This window comes from Aquarana catesbeiana, linkage group LG01, assembly GCF_042186555.1.
Source record: "Aquarana catesbeiana isolate 2022-GZ linkage group LG01, ASM4218655v1, whole genome shotgun sequence".
NCBI classification, from domain to species: Eukaryota; Metazoa; Chordata; class Amphibia; order Anura; family Ranidae; genus Aquarana; species Aquarana catesbeiana.
In genome coordinates, this window is record NC_133324.1 from 283663545 (window position 1) to 283679911 (window position 16367).

General features: G+C 46.3%; 1 protein-coding gene across 2 annotated transcripts in view; it reads left to right on the top strand.

The window, feature by feature from the left end:
- The window catches only part of LG01H22orf15 (linkage group 01 C22orf15 homolog), a 623789-nt gene that overhangs the window by 418317 nt on the left and 189105 nt on the right, over window positions 1–16367 (top strand). For both annotated transcript variants that reach the window (XM_073629188.1, XM_073629191.1), the window contains exon 2: window positions 1929–1974. In XM_073629188.1, the coding sequence (XP_073485289.1) occupies window positions 1941–1974 (34 nt within the window). In that variant the 5' untranslated portion in view covers window positions 1929–1940. The remainder of the gene's footprint in view (window positions 1–1928; window positions 1975–16367) is intronic.

Sequence of the window (16367 nt, forward strand, 5' to 3'; positions counted from 1 at the left end):
ATGAAAAAACCTTGGATAAGGAAGGGTTCGGGACCCATCAGTGGTATGGGCCCCTCTGGTGTATTCCAATTAACGTCGGTTTAGCTGGAATAGGTTAATGGGTGCATCGCTGTTAGTATGTTGTCTCCGAGCCAGTATGTTGCGGCTGGAGGCCTAGTATGGTAAAAGGTACTAGCAGCCAAGCACACTCTTCTGTCTCAATGATTAGTCTAGGGCAGGGATCAGCAACCTGTAGGTCGCGATTTACCAGTAGATCTCGGAAAGTTGACTGTAGATTGTGGTCTGGGCTTGCTAACCCGCCATTTCAAGAGAGACTACTTGCAAAGTTGGAGCTGTTGTAGGGAGCAAGAGCCACATAAGCCGATGTCTCCTCTGTAGTGCTGGCTCCTGTCCCATGTGGAGTGATACCAACTGCACTCCATTTCTTATCCCTACTAGTGGTCTCCAGAGTGGTGCCAGCAGCAGGAAAGAAGAGATCTTCAGGTCAGTGTGAAGCAATACACTGGGCATAATAGTATAGGGCTGCTTTCACACTAATGTGCTGTGGTTTACCCACACAGTGGGTACCTGCAGCTTTCCTGCGGGTTTGCTGCACTTAGTCATAGACTTCTATTATATTCTGTGGGTTTGGTGTACTTTCTGAGTGTAGGAGTTTTGGTGTGCTTTCAGAAAGTGCATCACACCTGCAGGATATAATACAAGTCTATGGCAAAGTGCAGCTAACCCAGGAAAGTTGCATATGCACAGCACTGCACGTAAACTGCAGCACATCAGTGTGAAAGCAACCTTATAGGGGGCTCAGAACAGTAAGGGTTCATTTACATTTTCAGTTTAGAGGGTGGTAAAACCCCAAAGATTAGACGTGTTTTTATCAACCCCGCCGCAACCATACCCCCTTTAGCTGCAGTGGCCAGAGGTGTACACACTCTACAAGTGCCTTGCAAACTTGTGCGGTATCGCAAACAATGGGTTAAAGCAGGCAGTGTTGTTTTGCTTTCTAACCACCTGCTTTAACCTCTTAGACCCCGCATACAGTTGCGGCCCCATATACTTGAACGGGTCGTGATTGGCAGGCACTCACCAAAAGCAACAGGGGGCTTAATTGCTGCTCCTCTGAAAAGCAATCCGAGTGTGTTTCACAGGTGGTGAGGAGGCGATATGTTGCCTCCTCACCAGCTGATTTAAACCCATGTTTGCCATGCAATGCACACAATTGCGACACATTAGTACGGCAATTAGAGGTTTAAATCAGGTCTGAGGAGGCGACACTGTGCCTGGTGATCTTTGACTTCTCCCATGTTGTTCAGGTAGATCTCTTCAAGGTTGCCTACCCCTGGTCGAGGGGTATTCTTTTCTGATGCTTTATTGAAAACTTGAACTTGGATGGGTGTCAAGTAATGTCAAGTAGTAACTTGGGGACACCTGTCTTCCTCTTAAAGAGTCTTAGCATAGTCCTCGCAGAAGCAAATTATGGGCTGAGCTGCACAGGAACACTATGTGCAATGTCCACTTTTAGTACAAGCTGACTCACACAGTCGCTGGGATCTCACACATCAGTCTGTACTGACAAACAGCGATAGTTACAAAACAGGCCCCCTCAGCTAGCACATCTGGGACCTTGATAAGCAAGTGAAGAAGTAAAGCTGAACTGGGATCCTCTCCTCCTGAACAAGATCCCCTCTACTCCAGGCCTCAGACTATTTATGCTCACTCCCAGACTCCCAGCCCCCCCCCCCCTCCCCATTTCCTGAGATTGGCTGGAATATAATACCCCATTTCCCCACATGTTTATTGTGTGACCTACACTCGGACAGGTCAGCTCAGTTTGAATTTTCAGTGAATTGTCATTTTTATTGAGTCTATATCAGATGTATGCTAATTTCCCATGTCAAATATTTATTTTAAATGTATTTTATTATTTGATTTAGGCAAGGACCCTTATGGCCTCTATCCATTTGTTGAATTTCTACAAGAGTAAGTACATTGTCTTTCATCTAAATATAATGTTATAAGATTTCATAACGTGTCAATATTTCCTCATGTTTTTACATCTTATACTCCATCCATATAAATTTCTATATTCCACACTTAATTATCCCACCTGATGTGCCAGTCAATTGATGTGCCACAAAATATTGGGTTTAGTATTTTATTATTTATGTAGCAAGGTCCCAGGCCTCCTTTGGTCTGATGAGAACCTCCAGGGCCAGAGATAGCTGACTTCCTTCTGTATGTGGTGGATTGTGAGGCATAGTGGGTGCAGAATAGTTATTGGGCACCAGACACTTCTTGAATGCAAAAGAAAGTTTATTTCTCTTAACAAACTTTTTTGGGGGAAAGGGGAGGGTCAGGGCCAGGACACCCTTAGGTAGTTGCAAGTTCAATTGGCAGACTCCGAGAGTTCAATAGAAGGACAGACATGCAGGAAAAAGCATCCAGCAAGACGTTACATCTGCATGTACAGGAATGCTGTCTCCTATGGCAACAGTCTTTAACAGTTCCTAACACAAACAGAAGAGTTCCTTTCACTTTCACTACAATTTCTCCTTGTAGTTCTTCAGCCCACTGAGCTCCCGGTCTCTCACTAGACCCACTGATTCACTGCCACTGAATCCCTTGAGCTCCTTCAATTTTCATGGTGGTATCTTCCTCAAGCGTCACCCCTGCTTCTCTGTTCGGTCCCTAGCTTGGCACTCAAGATACCTCTCAAGCTTCACCCCACTGGCCTGCTCAGTCCCTGGCTTGACACACAAAGCTGCTCTGCAAGCGATACCTCCGCTGGATGGGTCCCTGGCTTGATACCCACTGAAGTTTCCTGATTCTTCATCGTCCCCATTTAATGGGAATGCTGCTACTGCTGTACTTGCTGTACTTGCTTCAGTTACTCACTGTGGTCCCTGGTAATTAGGTGGATAGTCACTTTTGGTTGGTCTACAAGCCGCAGTCTCAACCCTGCACTGCTCGCTCTTGCTTCTGAATAAGCCCTCAGACAGCCTAGCAGCCAGATGTGCCCGGGATAGGCCCAATCTCCGGCCTAGCAGCCCGGGTAATACAACACACGTCCACCCAGACAGCCATCCAGGTGGCACAGAACACTGATCACCTATCCTCACCCGAATATATAGGCTCTCCAAGCATGCCAAGGGATCCAAGAAAACCCCTGCCCACTGGCCGAGACACCCCACATACCAATAGCCTGACCTTGTGTTGCCCTTCTCGTATCTAGTACCACGAAATACACGGCCACCTAGTGGTAGAAGAGAAAAGTGCAACAAGGCCAAAATTAGGGAGAAATCAATAGATCTCTAACAAACAACCAGAACAACTACTCCTGGTAAGTAAGTTTGTGAGGAGCAACCCTGCCTAAACTCCAGGGTGCTACAATTACATTTTTTTACTTTATCCTTTTTTTCTACCTATTATTCTTTTTTATATTTTCATTTTTTTTCTAATTTTTCATTTTATCAGCCAGTGTCAGTTTTTATCACTAGTTTTTGTACAATTTTTTAAATTTTCTATTATTTTTGTCACTTTCTATTATTACTCAACTCAAATAGTTTGTAGTTCAGCCCTTCAGCGTGTTTAGCATAACCATGTGGAGACATGATTAACTAGTGAGGTCCATTTAAGCAGGAGGGAAGACACCCAAAGGTGGGGTGAAGGGCACTGAAGTGGATAAGTGAAGAGTCGATGGTGTCTCTTCACTGGGAGCTGGAATTTTCTGATCAACTTTAATAAATATGGTTGCTATGTGATTTAATTATATTGTTATTGATTTCTCATCTATTTACTGATTTTTATAATTTTTATGGATTTTCATAATTTTTATATATATTTATTATATATTACTGTACATACTGTATATGCGCTAACTAGCTTTTTTACTTTTCTGAGGGATAGTGCTGAACTATCTAGAGTTTATATTTATTGAATTAATATTGTGGTAATACTACAATACTGAGTTTTTTTAACTTTTGGGGATCACTCATATTATGCGGACCTGAGGATTGTGAAGAGCTTTTTTGCTAAGAAGAATTGGAGTTGAGAGATACGTAATTTAAAGATTTGTTATTCCGTAAGAGTATATGGACATGTAGGAGGGAAGAACAAACACACGTCACTGGGTGTTGTGTGGAACATAATCACATATATCGTATGTGAGCACAAATAGTGATCAAGTTTTGATATTAGTTTGAAAATACTACACCATATAGTTTTTATTTTATTTTTTTTTAGGTGTCTACGTGATAGTAGATAAATGACAGCAAAGAGAAGACATTGGTTATTTGGAGATAAAACTTTATTTGACCCATATTCATTAAAGTGGATGTAAACCCAATGTCATCCTTTCTAAACTACTGCCATAGGGGTTATCTATAAGGATATACATGCCTCCTGCATGTATCTTTACCTGTCAAATGTCTCCTCTCTGTCTGTTATAAAAGCCGAAAAACTGCATATTCTGTGGGCGGGTCTGCTGTCTGGAGCTCGGTGGGTGGAGTCGTGATGTCAGTAGACTCCCCGCCCACCTCTACACTCCCCTTGTCAATATGCATTTTCTCCTGTGTGTTTCTTACACTGAACTTCTGCTATGATCAGGAAAGTAACCACATGATCTCAGCAGGCCAAATCATGCTGAGGTATGGAACAGCCAATCCTTGCAGAGCTGCTGAAGAAAGGAGTGGGGGTGGGAATTAAAAAACAATGCATGTCTTAGGCTAGTGCACGAGATGCAAATAACCTGTCACTCACAGCAAGGGGGAGGATTTAACAAAGTTTTTTTTTCTGTTTGTCAAGATTTATCTCACTGAACAATAAAAGTGGATTGCTCAGAGATGGATTAACTCTGTGTAGCAAGACTGGGCTCAAATGATAGGACATCTTATACTCTACATTATGACATTAAAAAAAAATATTTTTTGGAGTTTACATCCACTTTAAGGTTCACAAAATCTGGTCCAGTGTCCAAGGTAATAAACACACAAGTGGATGGGTTCACAAGGACCTGTTAGGTTTTATAAAAGATGTTTTGCATTTAGTGCTAGAATTATAGAATCTTAGGATGTCATTTGGATCGAGTCACTGTCTGCCAAGCTTCTAGACTGTAAGTTAAGCTATCTCACCACAACTGGATCAGTTATAGAGATCACACTTTGGGCGATTAGATTGCTGAAGCAGAACCTTAACCATGTCCCATTAGGCCAAGCTCAATATCCAGCTACATCTGGGACTCTTGCTTTGTGGCACAGTAGTTAAAATATAACTGGAAGTAAAAATATATGGATAGAATGGAGAGAGAATAAAACACTTGTCAGGCAGTGTTGCCAACAGTCAGTATTTTTACTGGCAGCCAGTAAAAACAGGCACTTTTTGTTCTGCCAGTAAATACAAGTGTCAGGGGGGCGTGTCCAAGATGGCGATGGTGCAGGACGTCTAGTCAGGGAGCTCTGCAGCCATCGTGGGGAATTCATCCTTCTAACTCACTCTGTACTTCTCCCAACCCGCCCGAGGTGCTTCCCGCTCCCCCCCCCCGCTGATGCGGACACGAAATCGGCGCCGCCTGGATCAACTCAGCCGAAGTAATAGCCGGAATAACCCAGCCGGAGCGGCCGCACACGTGGAAGCAGTGAGTAATATGGCGACACAGACGGAAGACCCGGACCCTGCTCTCACTGAACAGAGCAACTTCGCGGCTCTGATGCAAGCTATAACGGGATGTCAATCCTCCCTGTCCTCACTTACCACCAAAATCGATACTGTGCAGTTGGATATTGGGCGCATCAGACAAGACTTTGAAAAGGTGAGGAAGCGAGTGACAGAAGTTGAATGTCGGGTGGGGGAGGCTGAAGACACGATTAGGGATCACTCGGCTTCTCTACACATGCTGCAAGTAATGGTCAAACACCTAGAAACGAGAGGGATCGGAGGGCTCTGATACCACTGCCTATACAGAGAAACTCCTCCGCACGCTGTTCCCTCAGGCAAGCTTCTCACCCCAATTTGTCATTGAGAGGGCCCATCGGATGCCACCGAACCGGGGACCGCCTGGAACCCCACCCCGTACATTTATATTCCGACTGCTTAACTACAGGGATCGGGACCTGGTATTACGTGAGGCCCGGAAAATGGCTGAAATCCGCCATGAGGCGGCCCGCCTGATGTTTTTCCCGAATTTTTCTGTGACCACCCAGAAGCAGAGAAAGTCATTTGATCAGGTGAAGCAGGCCATGAGAACGCAGAGTATACGATACAGCATGCTGTTTCCCGCCCGACTCCGTGTGCAAGATGGCGAAAGTGTCCGATTTTTTACGTCCCCAGAGGAGGCCTCACGTTGGCTGAACACATTGCCCAGACACTAGGTATGTGGATATCCCTTCTTCATACAAGTTGCCTTATAACCCTAACATATTGACTGAGCTGGCGGCATGGTGCTATGGAGCTTTCTGCTGATTTGGAATGTCTAAGCACATGACCCCTGACTTACTCTTCTGCCTTGTTGGAGCTGTAAAGGGGGTGAGTTTAATGTTTGACGCGGAAACCCCTAAAGAGATTGCACCCCTCAATCTGACTACATGCTAGTCTTCGCAAAATGTGCTGGACGTCCGATAATCGGGTTGTGATTACCACATGTTTGATATGGGACGCTAAGGCCTACTCTAGCTCCTAGAAACCTACATATTTGCCCACTTTGTTTATGTACAGCGGAGCGGGACTGGATCGATGTAAACACCCGCTAATGAGCCGCCGCCACTTGATTACAACGTCGCCTGGCTGATCATCTTTTGATTTGGAGTTCGGGGGTAAAAACTGCCATTTTGCTCTGGTTGGATGTGCTTCTGGGGGGTGGGGGGGGGTAAGGGGGGAACGAAACTCCTAATAATTTTGTTTACGTTAAGTTTGAGCCCCTGGCACTGGCCAGGTGAAGTACACATTTATTCCCACGGATGGCGGCATCTTCCTTAGACTGGAAACACTGTTCTTTAAGTAGACGTTATCTACTTCTTCTCATCTGGTACATGACCCCGTGAGGTCCATGACCTTTTTTGGTTTCAGGGAACAAGCATACCCAGGTTTGGGGGGTGTGCGGGGTGGGGGGGGTGTTTGTTTGGGGGAAGGGAGTTATATATGTTATACACAGAAATGTCTTATGGTAAGATACATAAACGTACGATGCTTGATGCCAATGTATGTACTGTCTCCAGATGTATTATGGAAGATGGGCATGGGTCTCTCCTCTAAAGGTCCGGGTGTACCCCTCAATGTACACGATGCTGCAATGTGTTCTGACTTCCTATGGCCCCCATAAAGCTTATTTCTTGGAACGTTCGGGGTATGAATTCCCGAATAAAGCGTTCACTGATCTTTAACTTTCTCAAATCATATTCCCCGGATGTTTGTATATTACAGGAAACCCACCTCACTGGAGGTCGGGTTCTGAGTCTTAAAAAGCCATGGGTGGGCCACTATTATCACGCCACATTTTCATCATACGCCAGGGGAGTCAGTATACTAATTCGTAAGACCTTGCCCTTTACGTTGCTGGATCTGCACCTGGACCCCGAGGGTAGATTCATAGTTCTGCATGCGGTTATTGCCAATATAAGTATGATAATTGTGGGACTCTATATACCTCCACCAGCATCATTAGCAGTTCTCCACAAGATTACCACTCTCATTGCAGGGTACCCAACTGACAATGTGATCTTGGCGGGGGATTTCAACATGCCACCATGCCCGAACCTAGACAAACTGACGCCCGACTCGGCTACGGAATCCCCATTGTCCAGATGGACCTCTACGTTTGCTCTTACGGATGTCTGGCGTTGGAAAAATCCCCTGCTGAGATCCTACACCTGCCAGTCGGCCTCCTACAGGGCTATGTCCCGTATAGACCTAGTGTTTGCCACCACCAGTGTTCTTAACTTGGTTCATGATATTACCCACTTGCCGAGAGGTATATCGGATCATTCCCCTCTTTTACTTAGCTTGAATATGAACCCTGTCCCTACCGACTGTCTTTGGCACCTGTCACGTTTTTGGATTTCAGATGATCGTATACAGCAGGATGCTGAAGTTGCAATGCGGGACTTCTGGGTTGATAATCCCCCTGCAACGACACCTGCTTCTGGTTGGGAATCTTTTAAATTTCACGCTCGGGATCATTATCAGACAGCGATTGCACGTACCCGGCGTCAGACTGGGGCAGCTCTGCTCCAGGCTGAGCGCAGGGCGGCTGATTTAGAAACTCAGTACACTAACACCAGAGATGAGGTATTTGCAGTGCGTGAAGTGGCGCTCCTCAGAGTAGCGGCCACGAAAACACACCTATTACATCAATCACAACGCATCTTTGAGCAGGGTGAGCGGACCGGGAGGCTACTGACGTGGCTTTCCAGGGAGCAAACGGTAACTACTACAGTGGCTAATATCAAAGATGGGTCGGGGCGACTGTTATCTAACCCCAGAGAGATAAATACCCATTTTGCCTCATATTATGAGGATTTATATACATCCAAGGTGAGATACTCCAATGCAGATCTCCATGCATATGTGGAGACTATTACGCTGCCCTCCCTGTCACAGGAGGCCCGCGGGAGGCTTGACGCTCCGCTCACCCTCAAAGAAATACAAAACGCCATTGGCTCCCTACAGTCTGGGAAAACTCCGGGGGACGATGGACTTCCAGTGGAATTCTATAAGACACATATGGAGACTATAGCTGTAAGACTACTGGAGATCCTATCTGCCTCCTTTGAATTAAATTCTTTGCCCCCCTCCATGTCCAGAGCTGTGATAGTCGTGATACCCAAGCCTGGAAAGGACCTTGAGCTATGCTCATCGTATAGGCCTATTTCCCTGTTAAACGTCGACGCAAAAATACTAGCAAAGGTCTTGGCCACCAGACTCAACACGGTTATTTTATCACTAATCCATGGAGACCAATGCCGGGCAAAGGAACAGACATTAATTTACGAAGACTCTATACTATCTTGGCGAGCCCATCTCCTGAGAGGGGGGCCGGTGTGGTGGCTTCCCTGGATGCAGAGAAAGCCTTTGACTCGGTGGAGTGGGAATACTTATGGCTAATCCTACATAAGTTCGGGATAGGACCCAAGTTCATACAATGGATCCGGCTGTTGTACTCCGGCCCATCGGCTAGAGTTCGTACGGGTGGGGTTCTGTCGGCTTCTATTCCCCTCCACCGGGGCACTAGGCAGGGGTGTCCGCTTTCGCCGGCCCTCTTTGCTCTTGCGATCGAACCGCTGGCGGAGCTTCTTAGGACATCACACGAAGTGGGGGGCATCTCGTTCCCGCCCCTGGTAGAAAAGGTTTCCCTCTACGCGGACGATATGCTATTGTATCTTCGTGACTCCCAGCAATCACTCAGAGCAGCCTTATCCATAATTGACAGATTTGGTGCCTTCTCGGGGATTAGGGTGAACTGGGAGAAGTCTCTCCTGTTCCCCCTGATGGACACACAACCGGTAATGGACCCACCCCTTCCCCTTAAAAAAAGTTTCTAAATTTAAATATCTAGGCATTCAGATTCAGTCTAACTTGCAAGGCTACCTAGTTGATAATGTATTTCCCATCCTGAACCAGCTCATTCAGCGTTGTGCGGTGTGGAAAAAATTGCCATTAACTCCGGTGGGGAGGGTGAATTTGCTCAAGATGTCCTTCCTCCCAAAATTTCTATACGTTTTTCGCCATACCCCGGTTCCCATTCCAAATTCATTCTTCCTCAAATTAGATCAAGCCATCACCTCCTTTGTATGGGCTGGGACAACACCCAGGGTGGCCAAACAAATACTACAGTTATCGCTTACAGAGGGAGGCCTATCCCTGCCAAATTTCAAAAAATACTACTGGGCGGCGCTACTGGTCACCGTGCGTTGGTGGTTTGCTCGGGATCAAAGTAACCCAGCGGTCAACCTGGAGGCTGCGATTTTAGGCTCATATTCTGAACTTAGTAATCTGGTCTATAGAGGCCCGAGATACAGCCCTCAGGTTACTACGCCCATGAAAACGACAGTAAGGGTGTGGCAGCAGGTCTCCTCATATCTTACCAGTGACAGTACTGTCTCCCCACATACCCCGCTGTGGGGCAACCCAATGTTGTCACACCTTCAGTCTGTTCCGGACCCCCAGGTTTGGGCCAGACACGAGGTTCGAACATTGCGACACATATTTAGGGAGGGCCGGCTTCTCACCTTTGCGGAACTGAGAGCAAGATATAACCTACCTCCGTGGATGTTCTTCCGCTTTATGCAATTACGACATGCGGTTAGTGCGCAGTTTCCGCGTGGGGTGGAATTGTCTACCCACTCGGTTGAGTCCCTATTGTTGACCGACCATCTAGACCGAACACTATCTTCTATATACCTCAGACTCACATGCAAAGATACCTCCAAAATGCTCCCACTTTTTCATAAATGGCAGTCGGACATCCCGGCTCTGACCGAAGAGGACTGGTCAGAGGGCCTACAACAATGCATCCCATTTAGGATCTCAGCAAGGGATAGATTTGTGCAACTAAAGTTCATTCATAGGGTATATTATACCCCACAACGATTATCTAGGATCTACCCTGGACTTGATGATAGGTGTCCTAAATGTAGACAGTCGGTGGGGACCTTCTTTCATGTGGTATGGTCGTGTCCAGTTCTCCAGAGCTACTGGCATGACATAGTGACAGATATAAATGGAGTAACAGGATTACAATTAAAAATTGACCCGATGGTGTTCCTTTTGGGCATCACAGATAATCTGAATGCAGCCAAACATACCAAACTGTTTGTGTTTTACGCGGCTTACTATGCCAGGAAAATGATTTTGCTACGCTGGAAGCTATCGGAACCCCCCACTGTTGGGGCATGGAGGGCACAAATAAACACAGTACTCCCGATATATAAGCTTACGTATATGGGCAGGAACTGTCCAAAGAAATTAGAAAAAATTTGGGCGACCTGGGTTGAAGCTAGACAACTGGTGGTGTAGGTTCACTGGTGACTTGGATCCCGGGAGGCTGACTGGCTGGAAATGGGTGGTGGACACTGCCCCCAATTTACAAAGGGAGACTATACGATCCTACTCACTCATACCCTCTCCCTCCTCTCCCCTTCTATAGTGCAGACATCCCTTAACAGGCACTGACCTGTATGTGTGGAGGCTCCTTTTGATATCCTACCCCTTTCGTCCTTATTTCCTTCTCTTAATCCCTCCTTCTGTCCCTGCAGATGATTTCTTCTACATCTTCCTCAACTCTTTTAGCCTTCCTCCTCTTCTGGATTCTCCCTCTTGGTTTCCCCCCTCCCCCCCTCCCCCTCTCCCTAACGAGACATTCCTTGGACAAGTGAAATTCTAGGGGATTAGAATTGATATAGGCAAAGATATAATACATAAAAGGATGATGTTAAAATCAAAGCAGCTGAGAATGAGACTCCCTTCGGTGTTTCCGGCAATGTCTACTAACAAATAATACAAATAGATAGACCTAGGCCCTGTTCGAAATACGTGTGTGTTGCTTTTTGTATTATATTGAAATGTGGCAACTGACTGCAACTGCTTGTAATATATCATGATCCTTAAACTCAAATGTAATGTGCAGATTATTCAATAAACATTTTCTGTGTTAAAAAAAAAATACAAGTGTCAGGAAAAGGTTGCCAGTTAAAAATATGGCGATATAAAAAAGGAAAAGAAAGGCGCCTCTAAGTGCAGTATGTAAAATTTAATAGAGTGCACAAAGGGTTAAAAGCACTTACAAGATTGTTGAGTGTTAAAAGACATGATAAAATCAGGAGTCCTCATCTGTGGCATGTGCGGCTCCTTCGTCAGACCTCCGAAACGCGTTACCGCCCCCTTCTCTCCACTGACACCATCAGCCTTGTGTGTCCCGCAGTGAATACAGGCTTCCCTGCTGCCTCCTCTTTTCAACACGCATGAGAACGCATTACAGCTGCTGGACGGCTCTACACTGCTCTCTACCACCGTGCTGAGGATGGACACATGCCACAGATGAGGACTCCTGATTTTATCATGTCTTTTAACACTCAACAATCTTGTAAGTGCTTTTAACCCTTTGTGCACTCTATTAAATTTTACATACTGCACTTAGAGGCGCCTTTCTTTTCCTTTTTTATATCTTCAGAGTTGCTTCTCCTCTAACCAAAGTGCTGCCAGAAGTGCCATCTCATCACTATCATCCCTCTGACCAGCTACCCACCTCCACCAGAGCGCCCTTATCACCTCTCAAAAATATGGCGATGATGCTCGGCTTGGAACTGTGCATGCGCAGATCCAGTCCGGAGCCAGCTGAGACCATCCGAGTGCCTGCTACAGTGTGTTCGGATGACACCAGCGAGGGCCGGGTCTGGCAGAGGCAGTGCCTGAGCGTGTCATGTGATGTCATGGTGCAAGGGAGTCGAGCCTTGTGTGTGGTTCTGTGGGATGAGAGCAAGGCAAGCCGGGAACGGGACTGTCAGTGCTGTTTGGACTGGAGTGGACTGAAGGGACCACCTGGCATGGAGAGACTGTGACTCAATGAGGTGTCCTCATCAACTGTGTCAGTGAGGTGTCATCATCACCTGTGCTGCTGCACACTGCTGTCAGTGTCACTGTGAGAGTCACTTTCATATGTGTGTGCCTGCCCATTCTAATTTCTTGCCCTCCTGAGTTCTGTCCCTGAGCTACTTACTATAAGAAATATGTTTTTTTGCTCTAATATCTACCTTAAATCACATTTCTGATTGCCTATTGTACTTGTTTGTATTCTAAATACTGAAATTTGCACTTAAAACTGTAATTTTGTAACTTTTGGAAATGCCAGTAAAAACTTGGCTGTGTCAGACATCCCAACCTACAAAAACTCATTTCAGGGAGGTGGGCGTTGCTTAAACCGTGTTACATATTGAGCGTGGCTTAAATGCGGTGTGGTTTTATAGAGTCTGAAATGACTTACATAGTGCAGAATGTAGTAATGTTAAATAGGGAATATACAGTGCGGATTGTATGGCACCGGGTAGTATGTGCAGGAGAGGAGTGCGGAGTGTATGTAGGTGGGCAAAATTTGCATGTGAGGAGTGTGGAGTGTACAGCGGTGTGTAGTATGTGCAGGATGGTGTCAGTAGGGCAGTGGACGGTGTCAGTAGTTCTTTATTTTTATTATTATTTCTTTACAATTTTATTTTTTTAATTATTTTTTACAATTTATTTTTTTATTTTATGTTTTTCACAATGATTGGGGGTGGGGGTAGTGGCAACGCTGTATACTGGCCTAGGCCAACAAGGCCCAGGCCTATGGCAGCACTTTGCAGGGGGGCAGCACGAAAACAATCCCTGTCCCATTGCAGAGATTTCTCTTCACTTCCAGACCCATAGCCAAACAGGAAGTGAGAGGAAATCTATGCAAATTAATTGCCCCCCCCAGGGCCTCAGAACTAGTGTCCCCACTCGAAAATTTCAGGGCGGGTCTTAAAACAGAAAGGGGTGTGGCCTTGACAGGAAGGGGTGGGTCATATTTAAATTAGGGGGTGCATGAGTTTAGTCAGGCCTAGGGCAGCACAAAACCTAAATACACTACTGGGTAGTGGATAGTGTCAGTAGAGCAGTGTGTCAGTAGTTTTTTGTTTTTATTATTTTCTCTATTATTTTTTACAATTTTGTTGTTTATTATTTTCTTTAAAAAAATGTTTAAATATTTTTTTCACAATGCTTCTGGGGAAGGGGTGGGGAGTTTGTAGCGATGATGGTGTCAGTAGGGCAGTGCATGGTGACAGTTTTTATTTTTACATATTGTTTTTTTTTAATTACATTTTTTTTTAAATGCTTTTTGGGGGGGAGGGGGTTGGGGCGATGGACAGTGTTGGTAAGGCAGGGGGGTGGTGTCAGTAGTGTTTTATTTTAGAATTTTTTTATAATTTAATTTTTTATAATTTTTTTTTACAATTTCATTTTTTAATGTTTTTTGCATTTTTTTTAATCAACCCTGTTTGGGGAGGGGGGGCTTTGGTGATATATCAGGGGTCTAAATAGACCCCTGACATCTCCCCTTTGAGACAGAGAAAGAGGCTGAGGACAGAGATTCCCCAGTCCCTTTCTCAGCATTGAAGATGAATGGACAGGAGACAGCGGCTCCTGTCCATTCATAAACTGAGCAGAGTAACACACAGGTTACTCTGCTCAGTTATTACAGGACATAGAGAGCATTCGGTAACAATCACTCTCTATGTCCAATTCAGAAAAGGAAGGGGTTGGTAAATTACATATTTACCAGCCCCTTCCTGCGCTCTCCATCTTGACACATCCCCCACTGCTGCCAGGAGAAGAGAGGAGAGGAGGAAGCCGGCTGTGGGGGAACGAGGGGGGGCGGAGGAGAAGGACACAGCGGGCCGGAGGAGGAGGACAGGGGGCCCCCCTCTCGGAGGCCCATGTGCATTGAACACCCTCACCCTGCCCATATGGATGATACACCACTGATTCATGGTGATCTTGCTACTATTTATTCTGACCCTGGTTCATAGTGTTTCCCTATTCCTACTGCTGACGAACTCACTCACTGTGTCCAATTCAGAAAAGGCAGGGGCTGGTAAATGACCGGTCCATTCTTCCGCTCGCCATCCTGACAGATTCCCACAGCTGGCGGGAGAGGAGGGAAGCCGGCTGTGGGGGACAAGGCGGGGCGGCAGAGGAGGACAGGGAGCTGGAGAAGAAGGGGGGGTGAAGGACACAGAGGGGAGCCGTAGAAGAATGGGGGAGAACAGGGGGGTAGAAGGACACAGAAAGGGACTGGAGGAGGAGGATTCAGGGAACAGTCGGGGATGATCAGTGCAGCAGGAGGGACAGCTGTGATCACCGATCTCCCTGTATAGGTTTTTAGCCGACAGCCGTGGGAGGGAGAGAAGGAGAAGCGGATGTCAGCTATACAGGGAGATCGGTGTTCACAGCTATCCATCCTGCTGCACCGATCATCCCCAACTGTAAACCAGGAGACCATCCAGGATCAGTCACACAGCTGGGATATTGGGCAGCAGTTGCAGGTGTTAGAGAGCCGCCCCCGAAATGCAGGAGGCTCCTGCACCTCGCGGGAGACTTGAGATGTCTGCTGTGCCAGTACATTTTGGGTATTGTGTCAGTAAATTTCAAACTGGTAGGTTGGCAACACTGCTGTCAGGTTATTATTGATGTCTGTGCCCCCGCCCCCTCACCCCCCCATAGGGAAATTTACCATCGCCATTTTCCTGGTGACCATCACATCACATCATCACCATCACAAAACTGTAAGAAAATCCCAAATTTTGGGTGATCACAAGAACAGGAATAGAGGGAAAATGTTCCCATCCTCTCAGAACCCTGCTCTGGTGACCCTGATGACTACCAGGGATTTCCTTCATTTTGGAGAGATTTTCTCTCACTTCGTCCTGTAGCTATGGCTCAGGATACCTAATTAGTACATCAGCAATACTCACAGAATTTTCATATTTCTTTTTATATGCTCACAAAGCATTATTGTGCTTATTGAAAAAGGCAATATAAAACTGTGACGGTGATGGGTACCCAGTGTTAGCATTTTTTGTATATTGTGCAATAAAATTATACCCCTTATTAACCACTTGCCCACCGCCTAACGACGATATACGTCCCCCCCCGATATACGCCCCCCCCCCCCCTCGCGATCGCTCCCAGCCAATCAGAATCTTCCCCTGCCTCTGTATAGTACACAGAGGCAGGGGATGTGACGTCATCTCTCCTCGGCTCTGTATTTTCCGTTCCGGCGCCGAGGAGAGAAGACTGCAATGTGAGTGTCCAACACTACACATCCCAGTAGAACATGCCAGGCACACATAACACCCCCCTTTATCGCCTGATACCCCCCCCCGATCACCCCCCAATCACCCCAAACCCCCCCCCCCCCCGTCACACTGACACCAAGCAGTTTTTTTTTTTTCTGATTACTGCATGGTGTCAGTTTGTGACAGTTAGTGTGGTAGGGCAGTGAGTATTAGCCCCCTTTAGGTCTAGGATACCCCCCTAACACCCCCTAATAAAGTTTTAACCCCTTGATCACCCCCCGTCGCCAGTGTCACTAAGCGATCATTTTTCTGATCGCTGTATTAGTGTCACTGGTGACGCTAGTTAGGGAGGTAAATATATAGGTTCGCCGTCAGCGTTTTATAGCGACAGGGACCCCCATATACTACCTAATAAATGTTTTAACCCCTTGATTGCCCCCTAGTTAACCCTTTCACCGGTGATCACCGTATAACTGTTACGGGTGACGCTGGTTAGTTCGTTTATTTTTTATAGTGTCAGGACACCGCCGTTTATTACCGAATAAAGGTTTAGCCCCCTGATCGCCCGGCGGTGAT